Source organism: Rhinatrema bivittatum, chromosome 9 (assembly GCF_901001135.1).
Source record: "Rhinatrema bivittatum chromosome 9, aRhiBiv1.1, whole genome shotgun sequence".
Classification (NCBI taxonomy): Eukaryota; Metazoa; Chordata; class Amphibia; order Gymnophiona; family Rhinatrematidae; genus Rhinatrema; species Rhinatrema bivittatum.
The window spans coordinates 177180983-177204755 of NC_042623.1; the positions used below are offsets into that span (position 1 = coordinate 177180983).

Here is a 23773-nt window from a genome sequence, read left to right on the forward strand (position 1 = left end):
TCGCTCCAGGACCCCCACTGGACCCCCATGGACATTTGGCCAGCTTGGGGGGCCTCCTGACCCCCCCCCCCCCCAAGACTTGCCAGGGACAAATCGCTCACGGGACCCCGCTGGACCACCAGGGATGTTGGTAAGTCTTGGGGAGGGATCAGGATGGTGGGGGGGGGGGGTATTTAATGATTTATAGTAAGTTTTAATGCTTGGGGTGGGTTTTTTTAGCTTCATTTTCCCACGTCGTTTTTTGGACCGGTTTCATTTTTCCCTCTTAGTTTTTTGTTTGTTTGTCAAAAAAACTAACCGAGGGAAAACGAACTTTACCCCGAAGCGTCCGACTCAAAAAACGACCCGGTAGAAAAAACGAAGCTCATCTCTAGCACGCAGTGACAATCTAGCACAAATGCCGACCCGAATGCCAAGGCCAGGAAGTTCATGCAATGACTTCCTTATAACAGGGAATCGATCAGGGCGCACCGCGGAAACTAGGACCCGCCCTTGCCCCTACAAGGGGCCCGGTGGTTCACGCGCACGCGCGCATAGGGGCGTGGCCAACACAGCCGAGGCCGCTGAGCTCCGGCGTGAGGCTTGGTGCGCGGTGGAAGGCCCGGCGACCGCCACCGCGGGACGCCGGCGCCTGGACATGCTAGCAACAGCCACTAGGGAGGCTGACCCGGGACCTGCCGTGGAACCATGAAGGTGAGCAGGACCGTGCGCGGGCTAGGCGCGGACGGGACGCATAACAAGAGATCCCTAAGGAGGATGCTTTAAAACTGCCCCAAAGCTGGGGAATCTGATTGGGGAACTGCATTAATGAAGGAGCTGCAAAGTCACAGATTTCCCTTCAGTGAGAATTGTTATGAACTGTGTGAAGAAAAGGTCTTGCAAGCACTAGCAGTACCATATTCCACTACACAACAACCTATCAGCAAAGTTATGTTGTAACTGTATCCTTGAGTCCAGCTTGATTTTTACCGCTTCACAAAAGAACATCCAGCACCTAGGAGAGTATTCTCTCCCCTACAGGGAATCCTGGAGAAACTTGGGCTAGCGGATAATGTGGACTGGAAGGTAACGTAAGCCCCAAGATTTACTCTATGCCCATAGACTCCTCATGAGAGCCACAGCCCAGAGGTTACACATGCATTGAGACTCTGGAATTTAGCTTGCACATGGAACTGGGAGCATTTCTGAGAAAGCAGGAGGTTCTGGATTTTAATTTCCTACCTAAAATCCTAAATTTATGCTTCAGAATCTTCCTCCTTCACCTTTCTATGTTGTTGGTATCCACATGTACCATGACAGCCAGCTCCTCTCTAGCTCTCTCTAAAATCCTGTCTAGGTGACTTTTTTTTTTCTTATTTTAGTTTTATTTTTATTTTTTAGAGTATCATACTAAACCAATGGTTCCCAAACCTGTCCTGGAGCACTCCCAGCCAGTCAGGTTTTCAGGATATCCATAATGAGTATGGATGAGAAAAAACGTGCATGTTAGGAAGACATTGCATGCAAATTTACCTATGCATATTCATTATGCATAGGTAAATATCCTGAAAATCTGACTGGCTGGGAGTGCTCCAGGACAGGTTTGGAAACCTCTGTACTAAAGGAATGAATGTGTGCTATAAACAAGCCCTAACAGTTCCTAAATATAATCATAAGCATTAACATTTCCACTTTTCAAATTCCCCAGATGAAGACAAGGAGATACCAGAACAGTGGCACTGCTGGGGAAATCTCTCTGTTTCTTTACAAACAAACAGTATTGTTAGCACTTTCTTTATATCGCACATTCCTTCTTTTTGTATGAGATCCTATTTTAAAAAAAACCTAAACAAAATTAAATATGAAAAAAAGAATAATTTTTCTCCCAAAACAAAACAATAGTAAGTCATTTTGTTTTCCAATATCATTGGTATGATTCTGTTGTGTTCGGTAAAGCAGTTTGGGATACATTTGTATGAAAAGTTCTGTCTAAAATGTAGTTGTACTGTTTTGTATTCTTTGTTATTGGATAAAGGGACAGTCATTGTTTAATGAAATCAGCTACTTGTCTAATACTGCATTCAATAATCCATTTGTTTATGTAAAAACTAAGCAGTCAGTAAAGCGTTGTATACATGTATTCAGTGGAATCCTGAAGAAGGCGTCTGTTCTGTCAAGTGCAGATTTGAATCTACTAAACCTACCACAAAAAATTATGAAGTCTAATTTGCCAATGACCAGAAGAGAAGAATCTCTCTTGAAACAGAGCCTTGCCTGTTTAAATAATTGCATCTATCATTCCTAAATCTCTTTCTGTGCGGGCAAGCGTTGAAGTCTTTCTTTGATTTAAATAAGTTGTAACATTAAAAGGAGCTAGAACAAAAGCAATAGTCTCATTTGAATGCTCTCATTGTAATCTGAGATTAACTCTCTGGGAAGTCCACACCAGAGAGTGAACTAGGGAGCTTGAAAATATATTTCATCCTGTGCAAATACTGAGGTATTGTTTGAACATTCAGGTCAGAAATAACAAGTTTTGTTATGAGGCTAAAAAGTGGATTTATCAGACCCCCAATGATGCACAGCAAGATGTACATATTGATGGGAGAGAAAGCTGCACTTTTCTTTGCTTTGCCTCTCATCTCGTAAGTGTGGCTATGCCCATAAATACAATTTGATTTTGCAAATGCTTTTGTAAATACAGAAAAAGCTCAAGAATGTATTCATAAATGTTCTTCCTATTTTAAACAATAAAATTCTTTACAAATCTTTACATCTGAGTAAACCCAATTTTCTGAATTCTAACAAATTCTTCCACATTTCTAAGTGGTCACATAAAAATATTCTTTTGAAAAGCTTTTGAGTGCCAGATTATGCCTCCTGCTTACCAATAATTTGTGCAATTTTGGAAATAGGAGTTAATATTTTTCAAATATTTGGAAGAGAGCTATTCCATTATGTTTGCATACAAAACAATATCATTAAACCAGTGAAAACCAAATCTGGAGCAGCTATCAAAACATCAGTTACCTTCTTACAGAGCTGCCAAATGCTCCATTTCAAGGAGGGGTCTTCAAACCAATCCTAGATATCTCCAATGCTCCCTTGAAGGGGTGTCTAGGTGTGCACATCTTTTTTTCATGTAAACAACAATTATTTTAAACCAATAATTTCTGAGCACCAACATTAGCGCTCCATATCTGTTTGAGCATTCGCTCACACGCTCAGCTTAGAGGGAACTATGCTTACAACCCCCATCCTGATGTAACATGGCGCCGGCAGTGCTAGTTTCTGCAGAACTACAAATACCACAATGCACTGGGATGCAAGCTCAAACACCAGGATTGGCCAAAAGCCCATATCCTTGAACTGGGTCACTGAGCAGCTTTCGTCCTGTTTTATATTGTAGCGTTGACCATTAGACTTGTGCTGTAAATCCTACTTTACAAATGAAGATTTCTAAAATCATTGCAATTTATGTCCTATTGCGTAATTAAAGAAAATAACTTAGCTGGTAAGACACAAATTATTACTTTATTGAAGTAATGTACTTGCTATGCCTGTCGGTCGCAGATGACTGTGACCGCATGTACTTACTTCTTGCACCGCTCTCCTGCCCTCCCTGGGTCTGCTCGCAGCACGGGCCAGCCTACACCGCCGCGTTCCCCGGGACTCCTCATGGCGGCATGGATGCCGCCACTTCCCACACTGACTTTGGGCCTTCCTAGGTGTGCGAGCGCGCATCACTGGCCCCGCCTTTGAAGCCTCTTCGGCGGGAACCTCAGGGGCGTCCCTGTTTGATGATGTCATCGGACTTCTGTACTTAAGCTCCACCTTCGACCCCAGCTAACCGACTTGGCAACAAGTTCCATACATGTCTACAACTCCTGCCTTCATGTTCCTGAGACTACGCTACTTGCCCTTGCTCCTGGACCCTGTCTGGCACCCGATCCTCGGGGGTCAGTGTGTGATTCTACAGGGACTTGCTCTCCTGGCCTACCCCATTCCTCGGGCTGGCTCTACACTTCCTGGGTCCTACTCTGCAAGGCCTTCTATTTCTCGGGTCTTCCCTGGAACACTGCGGCAACCTGCAAGTTCCACGATAGGGCTTCCCAGCTCCTCGGGGTTGTGCCTGTGTCCTGCACAAGACTGTCTGTGCCTCCCCGCTCCTCGGGCCATGCCTACAAGCTCAAGAGACTTTCAGAGCTTCCCCGCTCCTCGGGGCTGTGCTCTCATGTATTCTGTGACTGTCAGCTGCCCCGCTCCTCGGGGTCGCGTCTACATTAGACTGCCGGCATTCCACCGCTCTTCGGGTCACTGCCTACGTCAGCAGCAGAGATCTGGCTCGGGCTTCCCTGCTCCGCGGATCGGCCTGCGTCACTACATCTATGCCCACTACGCTGCACAACTCCGCCCCTCGGGGCTGCCTTTCCAGAGAACCTTCTGCATGGCTAGTTTTGTGCCTTCCACTTCACGGTCTGTCTGGCACCTCTCCCTTCAGGGTCCAGGTACTGCCTCCTGTCTGCCATCCTACGGGGGTAACTTCCTGGTCCCTGGGGATCTCTCCATCACTGTGCCCAGAACTCCCCACTGTGCCTATACCTCGCCTCCTGACAGTCCAGACCTGTGGGACTCCTCCCCACAGGCAGTAACAACTCGCATCTCGGACCAAGGGTTTACACACCCACAAATCGTAACAGCACTTATGACAAAAAATGATTTTTTTTGCCACCCTTTATTCATACATGTAATAAGTAATAGGTCTGTGCTATTTATGTATGCTAAATTGTTGGAATCTGGTAAAGGAATGAAAGATCAATAATAAAACCATGGACCCTGATGCTTTTGGAGGGGGTTGTTATATTTCTGGTCCACTAGTTTTCCTCCTGCTTCTTTGCGCTTCCAGCTCACTCAGAACTCTCCTCTACAGGATTATGGTGCCATGAGGCTTCTTTTGCAACTGGGGTTCCCCATCCCCTATTTTTATTAACCCTTACCTAGCCCAATCTGTTGTGGGAGTCTCAGTTTAGTGGTCCCTTGGGCCGACCTGCTGGAGACTGGGAATAGATGGTCAGTGTCTCTAATGAATAGCAGGCCGGGAGGCAGATGTTCAGGCGGGACGTAGATGCTCTTCACCCTGGAAGCTGGCACTCCCCCGGGAGGAGCCCGTAGGAGCCCAACCGCTGGGTCTTATGTGGCTTCACCCTTGGAAGCCGAAGCCCCCCCGGGAGGAGCCTGTAGGGGCCCGGCCGCTGGGACTTAGGCAGGTTGTGGATCAGGACAGGTAACTGGAACCAGACTAGGACAGTAGCAATACTGTAACTGGGTTCGGATTCTGGAACCAGGCAGGAACTGTGGCAAGACTCAGGTACTGGAACCAGGCTGGCTCTGTAAGTGGCAAGCCGGAACCAAACAGGCACTGTAGGTGACAAGCAGGAACCAAGCAGGCTCTGTGGCTGACGAGCAGGAACCAAACAGGCACTGTGGCTGGCGAGCAGGAACCAAGCAGGCTCTGTGGCTGGCGAGCAGGAACCACGCTGGTACTGTAGCTGACGAGCAGGGACCAAGCAGGCTCTGTGGCTGGCGAGCAGGGACCAAGCTGGCACTGTAGCTGACAAGCAGGTACCAAGCAGGCTCTGTGGCTGGCGAGCAGGAACCACGCTGGTACTGTAGCAGGTAACCGGAACCAAGCAGGTGCTGTAGCAGGCAGGCAGGAACCAAGCGGGTACTGTAGCAGGAACGGAGCGACGAAGCCAAGCGAGTCACTCCGGGGCACAGCGCGACAGGAAACCGGGAAGCTAACCTGTTGCAAGGCGAGGACTGGATGGCCGCGGCCGGCTTATCAAGGCCGCGGCGTCTGATGTCAGGAACTGGGCGGAGTCACCACTGGCGGGAACCGGGCTAGAAAGGCACCCAAGTGGCGTGCGCCTAGGAGCAGGGCGTCCCCAGGCACCTTCGCGGCGGCGCAGCCCCAGCGAGGACGCTGCTAAACAGGCTGCAAGCCAGGGCTCGGGAGGCGGGAGCAGATCCGGGAACAAGGAGGTAAGGACCTGGCCGCGGTGCTCGCGGCCAGGACTGCAACAGTACCATTGAATTAGCACTGCATGGCCAGGTGCCTTCTGGAGCCCAGTGCGTATATATCCTGATTCGGTTCAGTGTGGGGTGGGTGTCACCACTGAGGGATTGCTTAGACTCCCTTCTCTGCAGCATTCAAAGCCCTAGCCAAATCAGGGAATAAAAGAACTGACTTGGGGATCAAATATAGGTCCCCCTGCACAGCAGTGCCCAATACTGCCACATCAGTATTAAAGCAGTAAACCTTCACAAGTCACCACATTAAAAAAAAGACTATTTTGTGTTCTACCACATGTTGTGTTCCATGCCCTGGCATAGAAATAATTAACTTGGTTGACTTGTCAAATCTAGAAACAAAATTCAAATAGTTCATTATTACATACATAATTAAAACTGATGGACAGTATAGTATCGGCAGTATAAAGTAATTTGCATGGTGTTTATTTAACATAAGTCCTAGCATGAACAATATTCTGCTTAATGAAGTACTGTATATCCCCAAGGGTCAGGAATGGGTTAAAACACTGCCTCTTCCAAAGAAATGCTGCCATCGCTGCACAGATTGCAGCATTAATCAGCACGCCCAATGGAGATCAGGTAAGGCTCTATTATAAAAGCAGATCTTTTTCCTTTGAGGACCATCTGGGGATGGGGTGAAGGGTAGCAACTCCAGACAGAGCTCCTAGGCAAGGACACGTAGGGCTGCTAGCCTTATAGTTAGACTTGTGCTCATACATTACAACCAGTATATACCACTTGCAGTACTGTGCACCAATGGCAGAACATATGAGTTTGATTCCTGAACCAGTGTCTGAGTATTGGGATTTGGAGTTCATTTTCACTGGGTTGTGAAAGAATCCACTCTCTATGGCACTTTACTGAGGATTGTCTTTATTATGCCTGGATTACAGGGGAAGGAGATCATAAGAACATAAGAACATGCCATACTGGGTCAGACCAATTTCCATCAAGCCCAGCATCCTGTTTCCAACAGTGGCCAATGCAGGTTACAAATACCTGGCAAGTACCCAAACATTAAGTAGATCCCGTGCTACTGATGCCAATAACAGCAGTGTCTATTCCCTAAGTCAGCCTGATTAATAGCAGTTAATGGACTTCTGCTCCAAGAACTTATCCAAACCTTTTTTAAACCCAGCTACACTAATTGCTAGGTTTAAAAAACCACATCCACTGGCAACAAATTCCAGAGCTTAATTGTGCATTGAGTTAAAAAGAATTTTCTACGATTAGTTTTAAATGTACTACTTACTAACTTCATGGAGTGCCCCCCAGTCCTTGTATTATCTGAAAGAGTAAATAACCGATTTATATTTATCCATTCTAGACCTCTCATGATTTTAAAGACCTCTATCATATCCCCCCCCCCCCCCCCAGCCATCTCTTCTCCAAGCTGAAAAGTCCTAACCTCTTTAGTCTTTCCTCATAGGGGAGCTGTTTCATTCCCCTTATCATTTTGGTAGCCCTTCTCTGTACCTTCTCCATTGCAACTATATCTTTTTTTGAGATGCGGCGACCAGAATTGTACACAGTATTCAAGATGCGGTCTCACCATGGAGAGATACAGAGGCATTATGACATTTTCCGTTTTATTCACCATTCTCTTCCTAACAATTCCTAACACTTAGGGATGTGAATCGTTTTTCAACGATTAAAATTATCGTCCGATAATGTTAATATCATCTTAAATCGTTATAGAACACGATACAATAGAAATTCTAACGATTTATCGTTAAAAATCGTTAAATCGTGTTAGTGCGCACTAACGGGAGTTAGTGCGCACTAACTCCCAGTTAGTGCGCACTAACTCGATTTAGTGCGCACTAACTGAAAATGATACAAATAAACACTTTCCAGGTCACTGAAGGTCAGTTAGGAATGAATATGTGTTCCTATTGGCTGGCTGCCCTCTTATCTATTGATGTTACCAAGGTTACCACTGAGGTGATGGTTGGGGGGATGGGAAATGGAACTGGAAACTAACGAACACCAACAGAAAATGAAACAAAGTGTTCACACTTCCCAGGTCAGTAAAGGTCACTTAGGAATGAATATGTATTCCTATTGGCTGGCTGTGCTCTTATCTATTGATGTTACCAAGGATAACACTGAGGTAATGGTTGGGGGGATGTGAAATGGAAACAGTTGGAAGCTTGACAAAAAAAGTAATGTAATGATCAGCACTCACGTGACTAGAACTTGTTTGTTTATTATTTTTGTTAGCAGGCACCTGAAATGCTAGTGCATGTTGAATTTGCCAATCAATGTGCATTTTAGAAAGGTGGTCCTGGCTGGAACTGTACACAGTTCAAATATATGTAATTGATTGTTGGTAAGTGTAGATTTTAAGTGATTTTCCTGCACACAGTGCCCTAACCCTGGCACCAGGGGTGTTGTGATCTTCCTGCACACAGTGCCCTAACCCTGATACCAGTCTGAGACAGCTCCTTCCCTGCATTACTAGTGAGAGGCTGGCTTCACAGACAGGGGGGAGCTGCCTGACCCTCACTCCTGACTTCCCCCATGTCCCAGCTAGTGAATGGTGTGTGGGTGAGGGGGGGGGGAGGATGGTGAAGTCTGAGACAGCTCCCTCCCTGCATTACTAGTGAGAGGCTGGCTTCACAGACAGGGGGGAGCTGCCTGACCCTCACTCCTGACTTCCCCCATGTCCCAGCTAGTGAATGGTGTGTGGGTGAGGGGGGGGGGGGGGAGGATGGTGAAGTCTGAGACAGCTCCCTCCCTGCATTACTAGTGAGAGGCTGGCTTCACAGACAGGGGGGAGCTGCCGGACCCTCACTCCTGACTTCCCCCATGTCCCAGCTAGTGAATGGTGTGTGGGTGAGGGGGGGGGGAGGATGGTGAAGTCTGAGACAGCTCCCTCCCTGCATTACTAGTGAGAGGCTGGCTTCACAGACAGGGGGGAGCTGCCTGACCCTCACTCCTGACTTCCCCCATGTCCCAGCTAGTGAATGGTGTGTGGGTGAGGGGGGGGGGGAGGATGGTGAAGTCTGAGACAGCTCCCTCCCTGCATTACTAGTGAGAGGCTGGCTTCACAGACAGGGGGGAGCTGCCTGACCCTCACTCCTGACTTCCCCCATGTCCCAGCTAGTGAATGGTGTGTGGGTGAGGGGGGGGGGAGGATGGTGAAGTCTGAGACAGCTCCCTCCCTGCATTACTAGTGAGAGGCTGGCTTCACAGACAGGGGGGAGCTGCCGGACCCTCACTCCTGACTTCCCCCATGTCCCAGCTAGTGAATGGTGTGTGGGTGAGGGGGGGGGGGAGGAGGATGGTGAAGTCTGAGACAGCTCCCTCCCTGCATTACTAGTGAGAGGCTGGCTTCACAGACAGGGGGGAGCTGCCTGACCCTCACTCCTCCGGGGTGATCTTCCTGCACACAGTGCCCTATCCCTGATACCAGGGGTGTTGTGATCTTCCTGCATGCAGTGCCCTATCCCTATTAATACCAGGAGTGTTGTGATCTTCCTGCACGCAGTGCCCTATCCCTAATACCAGGGGTGTTGTGATCTTCCTGCATGCAGTGCCCTATCCCTGATACCGGGATGTGTGCAAGAAGATCCCAACACCCCCGGTATCAGGAATAGGGCACTGTGTGCAGGAAGATCACAATACCCCTGGTATCAGGGTTAGGGCACAAGTTCTAGTCACATTGACTGATCACATTACTTGTTTTGTCAAGCTACCAACTGTTTCCATTTCCCATCCCCCATATACTGTCAGTGGGAAGCTTGGTAACATGAATAAATAAGAGGGCAGCCAATAGGAATACATATTCATTCCTAAACTGACCTTAACTGACCTGAAAAGTGTCAAATTGTATCATTTTCAGTTAGTGCGCACTAACTCTCCGTTAGTGCGCACTAACTCCCGTTAGTGCGCACTAACTCGAGTTAGTGCGCACTAATCGGAAAAAATGATTTTTAACGATTTTTTAACTAAAAAATCGTGCCTAACACGATTTTCTTGCCCTGCCATACGATTTCTATCGTTAAGACGATATGGAAAACGATTCACATCCCTACCTAACACTCTGATTTTTTGCCACAGCACACTGAGCCAACGATTTCAATGTATTATCCACTATGACGCCTAGATCTTTATCCAGGATGGTAGCTCCTAATACAGAATGTAACATCGTGTAACTACAACATGATTTATTTTTCCCTATATGCATCACCTTGCACTTGTCCACATTAAGTTTCATCTGCCATTTGGATGCCCAATCTTCCAGTCTCGCAAGATCCTCCTGCAATTTATCACAATCTGCTTGTGATTTAACTATGAATAATTTTGTATCATCTGAAAATTTGATTACCTCACTCTTTGTATTCTTTTCCATATCATTTATAAATATATTGAAAAGCACCGGTCCAAGTACAGATCCCTGAGGCACTCCACTGTTTACCCTTTTCCACTGAAAAAATTGACTATTTAATCCTATTCTCTGTTTCCTGTCATTTAGCCACTTTGTAATCCACGAAAGGAAACCGAACCAACCCATGACATTTTAGTTTTCTTAGAAGCCTTTCATGAGGGACTTTGTCAAACACCTTCTGCAGATTCAAATACACTACATCTACTGGTTCATCTTTATCCACGTGTTTATTAAACCCTTCAAAAAAAATGAAGCAGATTTGTAAGGCAAGACTTTCCTTGAGTAAATCCATGCTGACTGTGTTCCATTAAACCATGTCTTTCTATATGCTCTGAGATTTTAATATTTAGAATAGTTTCCACTATTTTTCCTGACACTGAAGTCAGGCTCACTGGTCTATAGTTTCCCAGTTCGCCCCTGGAGCCCTTTTTAAAAATTAGGGTTACATTGGCCACCCTCCAGCCTTCAGGTACAGTGGATGATTTTAATGATAGGTTATAGATTTTAAATAATAGATCTTCAATTTCATTTTTTACTTCCTTCAGAACCCTGGGGTGCATACCATCTGGTCCAGGTGATTTGCTACTTTTTAGTTTGTCAATCTGGCCTACTACATCTTCCAGGATCACGGTGTTTTTGGTTCAATTCATCTGATTCATCACCCTTGAACACCATCTCCAGAACTGGTATCTCCCCAATACTCTCATTAGTAAACACAGAAGCAAATAATTAATTTAGTCTTTCTGCAATAGCCTTATCTCCCATAAGAGCCCCTTTAACCACCTCAGTCATTTAACAGTCCAACTGACTCCCTCACGGGTTTCTTGCTTAAGATATATTTTAAAAAATTGTTATTATGAGTTTTTGCTTCTACGGCCAACTTCATTTCAAATTCTCTCTTAGCTTATCTTATCAATGTTTCACACTTAATTTGAGAATGCTTATGCTTTTTCCTATTTTCTTCAGATGAATTCTTCTTTCAATTTTTGAAGGATTTTTTTGGCTAAAAATAGCCTCTTTCACCTCAACTTTTTAACCATTCCGGTAAACATTTTGCCTTCCTCCCACCTTTCTTAATGCGTGGAATACATCTGGACTGCATGTCTAAGATTGTATTTTTAAACAATGTCCATGCATGTTGTACACTTTTAACATTTGCAGCAGCACCTTTCAGGTTTTTCTATTTTCCTCATTTTATCAAAGTTTCCCTTTTGAAAATTTAGGGGTAGATTTTAAAAAAGTATGCCCGTGCATACTTTTGTTCGCGCACCAGGCGCAAACAAGAGTACGCCGGATTTTAATAGATATGCGCGTAGCCGCACGTATCCTTTAAAATCCGGGGTCGGCGCACTCAAGGCTGTGCAAAATCAGCAGCCTGTGCGCACCGAGCCACGCAGCCTGCCTCCGTTCCCTCCGAGGCCGCTCCGAAATCGGAGTGGACGCGGAGGGAACTTTCCTTCCACCCCCGCACCTTCCCCTCCCTTCCCCTACCTAACCCCCCCTACCTTTATTGCAAAAGTTACGCCTGCCCAAGGCAGGCGTAATTCATGCGCGCCGGCCAGCCGCCCGGCATGCGACTCCCTGGCCTGGGAGCAGTTTCAGAGGCCTCAGCCACGCTCCCGAAATGCCCCCGGGCCAGAACCATGCCCGCGGCCCCGCCCCTGGATGATGCGCCATCGCGACATGCCCCCCCGAGGAAAGCCCCAGGACTTACACGCATCCCGGGGCTTGCTCGGCGCGCATAGGGGGAGCATGGGGCAGGTTTTCGGGGGGTACGCGCATATCTTACGCACGTACCCCTTTGAAAATCTGCCCCTGAGTGTTAGAGTGTAGATTTACATATTGTCCTCCTTCCAGTCATTAGTTAGAACATAAGAACATAAGAAATTGCCATGCTGGGTCAGACCAAGGGTCCATCAAGCCCAGCATCCTGTTTCCAACAGAGGCCAAACCAGGCCACAAGAACCTGGCAATTACCCATGTTCAAATCTGATCATGTTATGATCATTATTGCCAAGTGGGCCCCACCACTGTTACCTCTCCCACCAAATCCTGCGTTCCACTAAGAATTAAATCTAAAATAGCTCCTTCCCTTGTTGGTTCCTGAACCAATTGCTCCATGAAGCAGTAAATTATTACATCCAGGAACTTTATGTCCTAGCAAGTCCTGATGTTACATTTACCCAGTCAATATTGGGGTAATTGAAATCTCCCATTATTATTGCACTGCCAAATTTGTTAGCTTCCCTGATTTCTCTTAGCATTTCAACATTCTGTCTGATCATTTTTGCCAGGTGGATGGTAATATACTTCTATCACTATAGACTTACCCAACACACATGGGATTTCTACCCATATAGATTCTACTGAGCATTTAGTCTCTTATATGATCTTTATCCTGTTGGACTCTATACCCTCCCAGATATAAAGTGCCATACCCCCACTAAGTTGATTCTCCCTATCATTGTGATATAATTTGTACCCTGATATAGCACTGTCCCATTGGTTATTCTCCTTCCACCAGGTCTCTGAGATGCCAATTATGTCAATATCATCATTCACTACTATAGACTCTTCTCTCCCATAATAATTCTTAGTCTTCTGGCATTGTCATACAGACATTTCAAAGTGTGTTTTTTGTTTGTATTAACAACCTGCTTTTCATTTGATTTGGATAATTTGGAATTCTTTATCTCAGGTGATTCATAACTTATAGGCACAAGGACTACTTTTGTTTTTATTTGAACCTCTCTGTTGGGATTCCCTAACTCTCCTATTCATAACTTATAGGCACATGGACTACTTTTGTTTTTATTTGAACCTCTCTGTTGGGATTCCCTAACTCTCCTATTTCATTTGTATGCTTCAAAGATACCTTCTTCCAAACCATGCACTGCTGAATGACCTTTCCCCTTTGTTCTAGTTTAAAAGATGCTCTATCTCCTTTTTAAAAGTTAGCTCCAGCAGCCTGGTTCTACTCTGGTTAAGGTGGAGAGAGGAATGAATTGAGGAAAGCCCCAGGTGTTCGTGAATGAAGGCCAATGGGGCCTTTTCTTCAGTATCATGAGTGGGTTTAATACAGGTTCCAATTAGGTGGAAAGGAAGGTGAAGGCTCATATGGAGGAAGATGAGCCAGAACAAGGATAAAACACCTAAACTTTGGAGAAGTTGTGTGAAAATAAGAGTTTGTCACTACACTATGGTCAGGTAGACTAGATATGTGAGAGAGGTCTCTGGACTGATGGATATCAAGCATATAATCTGGTAAAATCAAATAAATTAGAAAACCAGAGAGAAAGGAAGAAATAAGGGAGAAAAAACGTAGCAGTAATGAAGTAAGTAGAACCACAGATATGTTAAATAAAATAAAAAAACTTAACATTTTTTATTTCTTCACTTTTGATATTGTGTTGCGCTTCCCGGCCACGTACGCTCCGCGGCCGGGGCTGCTCACCTCTCTCGGCCGTCCACAAGCGCAGGCCTCCGTTCTGCTGGTGGCCCCGGCTGTCCCCGTCGCTCTCCTCTACTCGTGGCGGCTCCGGCAGCATCACAGGCCTCACAGTGGAGCTCCCGCCAGGGCTCCGCATCCAGCGTCTCCTCGGCCCCGCCCCTAGGCACGCGCGGCCAGCATCATGACATTTAAAGGGCCAAGCGCAGGAAACCAGGACCTGATGCTCCTCGATGACGTATCCATTCCACAGTATATAAGGCAGGGCTCAGACCCATGATCCCTGCCTTGGCAATCGGGTCGATCACGTTGTGATAGCAAGTTTGCTTTCCTGTTCCAGTGTCTTGTTCCAGTCTTCTGTTCCAGTGTCTTGTTCCAACGTCCTCCTGTTCCTTCATCTCCCCAGGTAGTACCATTCGGACTGTCTTCTCAGTACTGACCTCTGCCTGTTACTTTGACCACATTTGATCATCGCCTGGATTTGACCTTTGCCTGTTTCCTCGACCACGTCTGAACGCTGCCCGGAACTAACCTCTGCTTGTCCAATGACCATGTCTGCACGCTGCCTGGAACTGACCTCTGCCTGTCCACTGACCACGTCTGACCACCGCCTGGAACCTGCCCTTTGCCTGACTGACCATCCACGGACTGACCACTGGTATTGACCCCTGCTTTGGCTGACCATGCTATCCTTGACTCTGGCCTTGATCATCACTCTTCATTCAGAGACTCTGTTCTGGCCTTCTCTGATTCCTGGACTCCCTGACCTGAACATCAACCGCGCACCCTTGTTCGTGGTGGGCACACCCCTGAACTTTATCTCTCAGAGATCCTGTGAGGCCCACCTAAGACCAGGCGGCCCGGGTATCCAAGGGCTCAACCTGAGGGAACCCCGGGTTGCTATTGGTGAAGCTCCAGCTAGCCTCTGTCTCCTCCTGTGCTCCGCCCCCTGGTGGCAGGCGCTCTCTGGGTCCGACCAGAGGGCCGTACCAATCCTGCACCAGGCCAAGGGTCCACCTCCCGGCGCAACATATTGCCCAAAGCAGAGAACATCAGTACATAACCTAACAATAGACATTTAAAAATTATATCGCATAACACTATACTCCAAATAAATTAAAATTTGTTTAAAAAAATCGGACAAATAAATGTAAAGTCTGAATAACATTAAACATAAAAGGGGTAGACATTCAAAAGCCATTTACAGATAATGAGAAAGTTATTCGTCTAAACGGCTTAGCCGCATATTTAAAAGGCTTATCTGGCTAAATTCTAGCTGGATAATGAATTATCCGGCAGGAATTTAGCCGGGTATGTCTGAGGAGTTCCTAGGGCGGGAGGAAAGTGTTCCAGGGAGGAGCAGAGTTAGATGGTTAACTTAACCGGTTAACTCTAGATGTGCCTTAGGGCAGGTGTAAAGTTGGCCACTGAATATCCCGGTTAAGTTAGTCAGATATATGTATCCGGCTAACTTACCCAGCCACTCAACAACTGAATATTTGCCTGAAAAGTATCTAAATAAAAAATAAAAAGGCATTTCCAGTCAGAATGCAGATTTGCTTAAATACAGAACACGTACAGAAATTCCTATTCCGGGTCCATGCATTATGGGCCAGATTTTCGAACCTACGTGCGGGCGTAGATTTGTGCGCTCAACCTGGTGCGCACAAATCTACGCCCGATTTTATAACATGTGCGCGCAGCCGCGCACATGTTAGAAAATCCGGGTCGGTGTGCGCAAGGGGTGCACACTTGTGCACCTTGCGTGCGCCGAGCCCTAGGGGAGTCCCGATGGCTTTCCCCATTCCCTCTGAGGCCATTCCGAAATTGCAGCGGCTTCGGAGGGAACTTTCCTTTCACCCCCCCCCACCTTCCCCTCCCTTCCCCTATCTATAACCTGCCCCCCAGCCCTACCTAAATCCCCCCCCCCCCACCTTTATTATTTAAGTTGCACCTACCTAGTGGGCCTTCGGAGGCCTCTGGCTGCGTCCCTGCCCTGCCATGCCCTGGCCCTTTTTTCGACCCCCCGGGCTCGGCGCGCACAGAAGGGGTTTAAAAGGGTTTCGCGCGTATATTACGCGCGCAACCCTTTTAAAATCCGCCCCTATGTGTTTTAATGGCTGTTAGTCCTTGGTTTTATTGTGAGTTGTCTGTCTGGTTTAGGTTTTTATGGTTTTAATACACTGGGCAACAATGAAAGTGTTACTGACCTAAAAAGGTCCTACTCTGTAGTATCTTGATGTGCTGAACACGAATATGACCATGAAAAGTTTTTATTGGCTCTCGTTTTGAAGATATTTATTATAGTTCACGTTCTATGTTTAGTCGTGTAAGTTTATCCAGTAGGACTGTAAATAAGCCCAGAATGATGTAATATTGCATCATATTGCATAATACCATCATGCACACATCATCCAGAGTTTATTACATCATTTTCTGATGCAATGCAGTTCTACTGCCATGCTGCTGCTGAGTAAGCTGACGTCAGCAGTGTACTATATGAAGCCCAGTCAGAAAGGGTGAGCATTTGAAATATTCATGCTGGCTGACTACTGCTGGACACTCCGCAGAGATGCTCCCGAACAGGTGTACAAGAGACAAGCAAAGAAATCTAAGACATAGTCTATGACTTCATTTTTCAAACGGTATTAACCGTAGGTCTCCTACTATTGGCATACAATTCAAGATGTAATTATATTATTGCATATTACAAAAAAACTAGAGCCAACTTTGCATTTTCACAGTCACATTCATGTTTAGCACATGGAAATGTATAAGAATTGATTAATTTCATTTCAGTAACATGACTTTTGTGAAAATTTGTTGCCCAGTGAGCTATTGGCATACAGTTCAAGATGTAATTATATTATTGCATATTACAAAAAAACTAGAGCCAATTTTGCATTTTCACAGTCACATTCGTGTTTAGCACATGGAAAAGAATAAGAATTGACTAATTTCATTTCTATAACATGACTTTTGTGAAAATTTGTTGCCCAGTGATATTATTACTAGAGATGTGAATCGGAACTGAAATCCGAACAGATTCTGGTTCCGATTCACATCTCTAATTATTACTTACCTCAACATTCTTTCAATGGTTAGGTAAGACATAAAATATGAATGAATAAATAATAAAAATAAAAATGTTGATGTCCAGCTCTGTCTTTTTACAATCCATTTATTGTTTTTTATTATAAAGTAATTTTGGTGCTCTTCAATATATAGGGGGGAGGGGGCAGAACTATGTACTAAAGCATAATAATACTGGTGTGTTAACAGCCAAGTTAACTCTGTATATACTAACTAATGATGTGCACAGCTGTCCAGAAATCCATGTTAATACTTAAATGCAAAAAACGTTAACTACTATTCTTGAAGTATATACTTTTTTGCCATTATTTTAAGGCTGCGTTAAACCATGTGGGATTTCATGTGCATTATCAAATCCTGCTTTAATCTGTAATGATTTGATTAACATACATTTGCATTGCATCAACTCATTAACATAGACGTTAGCATTACTGTAATGCCCATATTAGGGTTAACACAAGTGTGTTAATGTCAATATGATGAGCATTAGACATCTGTGAGGTGGCACATTACTTAAGCTGGATGCTAAGGCAGGTTGAACATCTGCATTAGCAATAATGTAGACCTTATGGTGTGGTACACTCCAAGTTAGGACAAAGATTGAGGGTATGGAAGAAGGAGCACGTCAGATGATAGGAAAAACCTGACAGAGGTTTATGGAATGATGTAAATGTAGGCAAAGAAAGGGTGTAGAACCAAATTCAACTCTTTACCTAATTGTATTTCACCTGTATAAAAAGGTTTTCCAAAGGCATAAAATGCCTCTTTGTAGCCAGAAAACAATCTGACTCTGTATGAGGCTTAATGTAAAGAATGAAAGGCAGACTGTCTCACTGAAGCAAACTTGGGGCCTATTTATTAGAGGTGTGAATCGTGTGATCGATCGTCTTAATGATCAATTTTGGCTGGGGGGGAGGGAAATCTTATCGTCGGGTTTTTTTGTTTTAAAAAATCGTTAAAAATCGTAAATTGGGGGAGGGCGGGAAAACCAGCACACCAAAAAAACCCTAAAACCCACCCCGAACCTTTAAAAGAAATCCCCCACCCTCCCGAACCCCCCCAAAATGTTTTAAATTACCTGGGGTCCATTGGGGGTTCCCGACGCGATCTCCCTCTCTCTCTCTCTGGCCAAGGCTGCGTTGAGAAATGGCACCGGTGGCCCTTTGCCCTTATCATGTGACAGGGCAAAGGTAGCGCCGGCGCCATTTTGTTTCCTGGCTCCCGACTTCACGCCTGCTGGAGATCGCCCCCGGACCCCCACTGGACCCCCAAGGACTTTTGGCCAGCTTGGGGGGGCCTCCTGACCCCCACAAGACTTGCCAAAAGTCCAGCGGGGGTACGGTTTCGCCTGTATGACATAGTGAGGGCAAAGGTAGCGCCGGCGCCATTTTGAAGATTGGCAATACAGCCCGCGTGCAGGAGGTCGCTCCCGGACCCCCGCTGGACTTTTGGCAAGTCTTGTGGGGGTCAGGAGGCCCCCCCCCAAGCTGGCCAAAAGTCCCTGGGGGTCCAGCGGGGGTCCGGGGGCGATCTCCAGCAGGCGTGACGTCGGGAGCCAGGAAACAAAATGGCGCCGGCGCTACCTTTGCCCTGTCACATGATAAGGGCAAAGGGCCACCGGCGCCATTTCTCAATGCAGCCGTGGCCAGAGAGAGAGAGAGAGAGAGGGAGATTGCGTCGGGACCCCCCCACTGGACCCCAGGTAATTTAAAACATTTTGGGGGGGTCGGGTGGGTGGGGGATTTCTTTTAAAGGTTCGGGGTGGGTTTAGGGTTTTTTTGGTGTGCCGGTTTTCTCGCTCCCTATTTAACGATACAATACAAATGCCCCTGACGATAAATCGGGGGCATTTGTATTGTATCTGCACTCTAACGATTTTGCATGATTTTAAAATTATCTGACGATAATTTTAATCGTTCAAAAACGATTCACATCCCTACTGTTTATAAATATGAGCTAATCCATGTCTACACACATTCTTATTAAATACATCCCATTAGTCTGATGTGGGTTTTTGGTTGTTTTTTTTTAGCAAAACGAATTAATACACAACAATCTGCATTAATACATTATCATGTTTTGATAGATAGGACCCATGGTAATGTTTCTTAAAGCAGGGCTTGACAAACCCCGGGCACAAGGTTACCATGGTGACCAGAAATTGAATAATGGCACCTCTGGCAGAGATCAGGGAATGGGCAAAGGCAGCAACAGTGGCATATGAGGGGTGAAGAGGATCAAACCTATGGGAAGAGGAAGCACTGATGTCAATGCCTGCATGGGCCGAAGAAGAGGATGCAGCATCAAAGCATGCCAATGGGTCGGGGGAGAGGCATAGAATAATGTGAGCACCTGAGCAGGCTGAAGAGGAAGTCATTATCCTTCAGTACCTGAAGGGAAGCAGGCCAATGGGAGAGGGAACTAGTAAAAGAGACAGTGGTGATGCCAGCACCCACCTGGGCTGAAGAGAAGGAGGTATCAGACATCATCAGTGGCCTGTGCGGACTGAAGAGAGCTGTTTTAATTATCAGGCCAGAGAAGGAGCAGAACTACTGACTGTTAATGCTGAAGCCAGGACTAGCACCAGGCTGACCTGTTCTTTGGGCAGTTGGAGGACAGTGAGTCCCCCCTCTAATATCACAGCTGACCCAGGGGGATTGGGGTCCATCTTGTTGACACAGGCAGTCAACTTGCTCCCTTCAAGTGACGTGGTTGCTCTTGCTTCTTCTGCTGCTGTAATGACAGTGGTAGCAATATGGCATTTCTCCCCAGCCTGGCACCCCAAGTAGGTGCCTGTGTAGTCCATTTCTTCAGATGGCCCTGGGAAGAATGCGGTAAGAGAGACTGCTGGGATGAGAGTGGAGTACTGAGAGAGAGAGAGAGAGAGAGAGAAGAAAACTACTTGGGACAGGGTTAGATACTGAGAGAGAGGGAGACTGCTGGAGATAGAGTTGGGGACTGAGAAAGATGGGGAGACTGCTGGGAATGGGAGTTTGAAAGAGAGAGGGAGACTGTTGGGGGTCATAGGGCAGGGTTTGAGAGAGAGAAGGAAACGGCTGGAGAGGGACTTGAGAGTGAGAGATAGGGAGACCAGTAGGGACAGGGTGTGGGATTGAGAGAGGGTGACAGATGAGGAGAGAGAGGTTGAGAAAGTTCTATACAATTGGCTCTTTCTTTAGACTCATCCATCCATCCATCCCTCCTGTCTAGTGGCTCCTAGATTTTTGGGCTGGCTCCTGGATCCAAAGACAATTTGTCAAGGCTCATCTGACAGGTACGCTTTAAAGAAATGTGCAAGAACCCAGATAAACAGGAAAAAGTGCCAAAAGTCTCCATGCTCGTATCTTCATGCAACATTATTCCCAAAGACCCAGTGAAAGGATAGACATGGGAGTGGAGATGACTTTGCAGTAGCAAACTAATAGTCACGTACCTGATTTTACACAGTCTGAAGACTTGCAGACACCATCTATGTTTAAAAAACAAACAAACAAACCGTTAACTAATCCAGTAATTTCAATTTATTTAAACGTATAACTAGATTTTTACACAGGCATAACAAGGGATTCTATATTTCACTTTATTTGTATCATTAACAAGAAGTTCCATCCAGAACTAATAGAGCCCCCGTTCAGGAATGTGTGGACATCCACTGTCTGGGCAAATGCATGGATTTGAAATAGAACACTCCCCCTCATGTCCTCCCTGAAGATTTGGTGTGGCTACAACACTAAACATCAAAGTTACTAAGGGAAAACACACACACACATCTATTCTCATAATACTTCTTCCCTTCAGAAAGTAGGTTAATAAAAAGTGAATGAAACTGTACTGGATTAAGATATTGAGATACATCAGTACAAGAACAATGTGAAACCTTATTATAATGAACTTCTGTTTGCCACAGAAATGATCACCAGAGTCACTCTAAAGCTTTTCTTCCTGATTACTAGTTAAATAGGAATAGCAAAATCGGCTGGAATCACATGGCACTTATAGACTAACCACTTTATTGTAGTATGTGCTTTGTCAGAATCTGATTAGGCATTTTTTGTTACACGGCTGTCCCTCTGAAGATTTTTCACTAAATAGGAATAAGCAGCTTTACTGAACCACATTTTAGTAAATAAGGTACAAGTAGCACATGTATACTAATGTGGAAAACCCTGCTTTTTTAATTCCAGTTATAATTTGCAGAATTCTATAAGAAAAGCAGAAGCGAGTGAAAATATAATTTTTCTTCTGTTGAAAGAAACCTGCCATAACGTGCTGGGTTTTTTTCTCGTTGGCAAAGCACACTGAAAACAATTGTTATTTATGAAGTGTTCAAATATAAGCAGTTCACTACCGCAAAACCCACTTCAAAAAGGATTTCACTGTACAAATATGACATTTCTCAGCATTCTCAGTATTAGGAAAGTGCTAGCAGTATTAATAAATGTATTGCGATTACACTTTTTAGTGTGTGTATCATAGTGAATGCTATATTATAGTCCACTCCCATTCCTATGGAATTTACACCCATAGAATAATCTTACTTTTACATGTTCTTCTTTCACTTACTTTTTTTCTTCAAATCACATTATCTTCAGGTTAATACATATATACTGTGTGTGTGTATATATATATATATATATATATATTTACTAGTATTTGCTAATTTTTTTGCTAGCATTGATTGCCTTTTTTGGGAAGGTGAGGTGGGGAAAACTATGAGTGTGCACTTACCCTTATATGTTGCATAGAGGATGATCATCGTGATTGCCAATATCGTTAGCAGAACTACAACTACTGTAAGCCCTATTTCCAGGGCACTCCATCGTGATTTTTTCTTTGGTTTTGGAGAATTAGGATCAGTTATATCCATCTGACTTTCTGACTTGCCCATAACCTTAATTCTGAAAAAAGTAAACAATAGTTTCCATTTTCTAGTTAACAAGTACAATGAATCCCTCCTCCCGCCCCTTCAGCTTTGCAATGATATAAAAAGTGAAATCAGCCAATAAAAACCTATAGAACTTTCTTTCTTGGTACATCAAATCACAAAACAAGAGCAAACAAAAAAAAAAAAAAAAGATTCAACAACTCTTGCAAAATCCAGACACATACTTGGTTTTAATCACACCACCGGGTTTCACAGCACAGAGGCAAGTGAGCAAAAGTCCCCGTGTGCTCTGCAAGAAATAAACTTGGTCCTTCAATCTTTAGCCTTGTGTCAAAGATCAGTGCAGCAATTTGTCTTGACTTGTCTTTCTATTTTTAATCTTTTAGCAATCAATGATTAAGGGATTCGCCTTGATGACACAATGGCATGACCTGTACTGTGTGGAAGTTACAGGTTAGCTTTATGGAAAGCAATTCCTTCGTAAAGAAAATAAATAAAAATTCAGTACAGCCCACATTTAAATAATCTTGCCTAATCAATTTCATATTGGTTTTAAATGTACTCCTATAAAACTTAATTCAATGTACCAGTCCTCAGATCTATTTGAAAACTGTTTCCAAATTGTTAAGAAAATTACCTGAGTGCTGCATTGCAGTTCAGATAAAATACTAAGTTTAATTTTTTTTTTTTTTTTTTAAAAAGGTCATTGGCCATATTAATAGCATTTATAGCCTAGTTTCCAATAGGGAATTTGGCATTACAAGATCACTGGGGTCAATATAAAAAAAAAAACCAAAAAACAACCCTGAACACCCTAAATTTAGGCTCCTAAATTAGGAATGTATTTTCAGCGGAATGAGGATGCCTGAAGGGTAGATTTAAAAAAAAAATACATGCGCACCTCCATGTGTGCATACATGGACGCGTGATTTTATAACAAGCGTGCGCCAGTACGCGCATGTTATAAAACCGGTGGGCTGTGCGCACATGCGTGCCGGATTTTGTAATCTGTGTGCACATGTGCATGCAGCGCCTGCAAGGGGGAACAGATTTTAGCTAGTTTTGCGTGGCAGTGCATTGCAGCTTTCCCTAGTTTCCTCCCAGTCTGCTCCAATTAAGGAGAACTTCCCAACCCCCTACCCTAGCCGCCCTTCCCCTTCCCCCTCTCCTCCCCACCCCCTAAGCCTAATCTGACTTACCTTTTTTTTTTTGCAGTTGTTTAAGTTGCTGCTCCTTCTGGAGTAGAAACAACTTGTGTGCGCCAGCCGACTGCCGGCGCGGGCGTCCCCGGCACAGCAGCAAATGTCCGCTGTACCAGCGCCCCCGGCCCCGCCCCCTTTTCAGGCCCTGGCACTCAAGCACGCACCAGGGTTTATGTGCGTGGCCGGGCCCATTTGAAAATAGGTCCGGCCACACGCGTAAACCCCGGGATTTACGCACGCCGGGGTTTAAAAATTTACCCTTAAGTTTTCAGCTGATAATTCACATAAATTTAAGGGCTGCAAAAGAAGGCAACTAAATTTAAGTCACATATTCATTTGCTTAGATTTAGGACCCTAAGGGCCTCATTTTCCAAAGCTATCGCAGGCTTGCGCTAACAGCGCAAGCCTGCGATAGATAGCGAAAGTAGCGCAGGCCTGCGCTACTGAAATCGGGGCGGAGTTGGCTCCGGAAGAGGAGGAGTCAGGGGCGTCACCGGGGCCGACTCCGCGAGGACAGCGCGCAGAGCGGAAAGGTAAGGCCCTTTTCGCTCGCTATTTCGCGCCCAATAACTACACCTTCTATGGTATAGTTATTGGGCGCGATGCCGGCAGCAATCGCACCGCGACGGTGCGATCGCTGCCGACTAGCACAGGACCGCACCCCTGCCCCAGAGTAGCGC

General features: G+C 45.4%; 1 protein-coding gene across 3 annotated transcripts in view; it reads right to left on the bottom strand.

Annotated features, from left to right (window-relative positions):
* The window catches only part of MME (membrane metalloendopeptidase), a 189561-nt gene that overhangs the window by 159204 nt on the left and 6584 nt on the right, over positions 1-23773 (bottom strand). For 2 of the 3 annotated variants that reach the window (XM_029615303.1, XM_029615305.1), the window contains exons 2-3: positions 21735-21904; positions 20440-20475 (exon numbers count right to left, since the gene is read on the bottom strand). In XM_029615303.1, coding sequence (XP_029471163.1) covers positions 20440-20475; positions 21735-21904 — 206 coding nt within the window. Of the gene's footprint in view, positions 1-20439; positions 20476-21734; positions 21905-22115; positions 22208-23773 lie in introns of those variants that run through there. The other variant, XM_029615306.1, reaches the window with a different exon arrangement.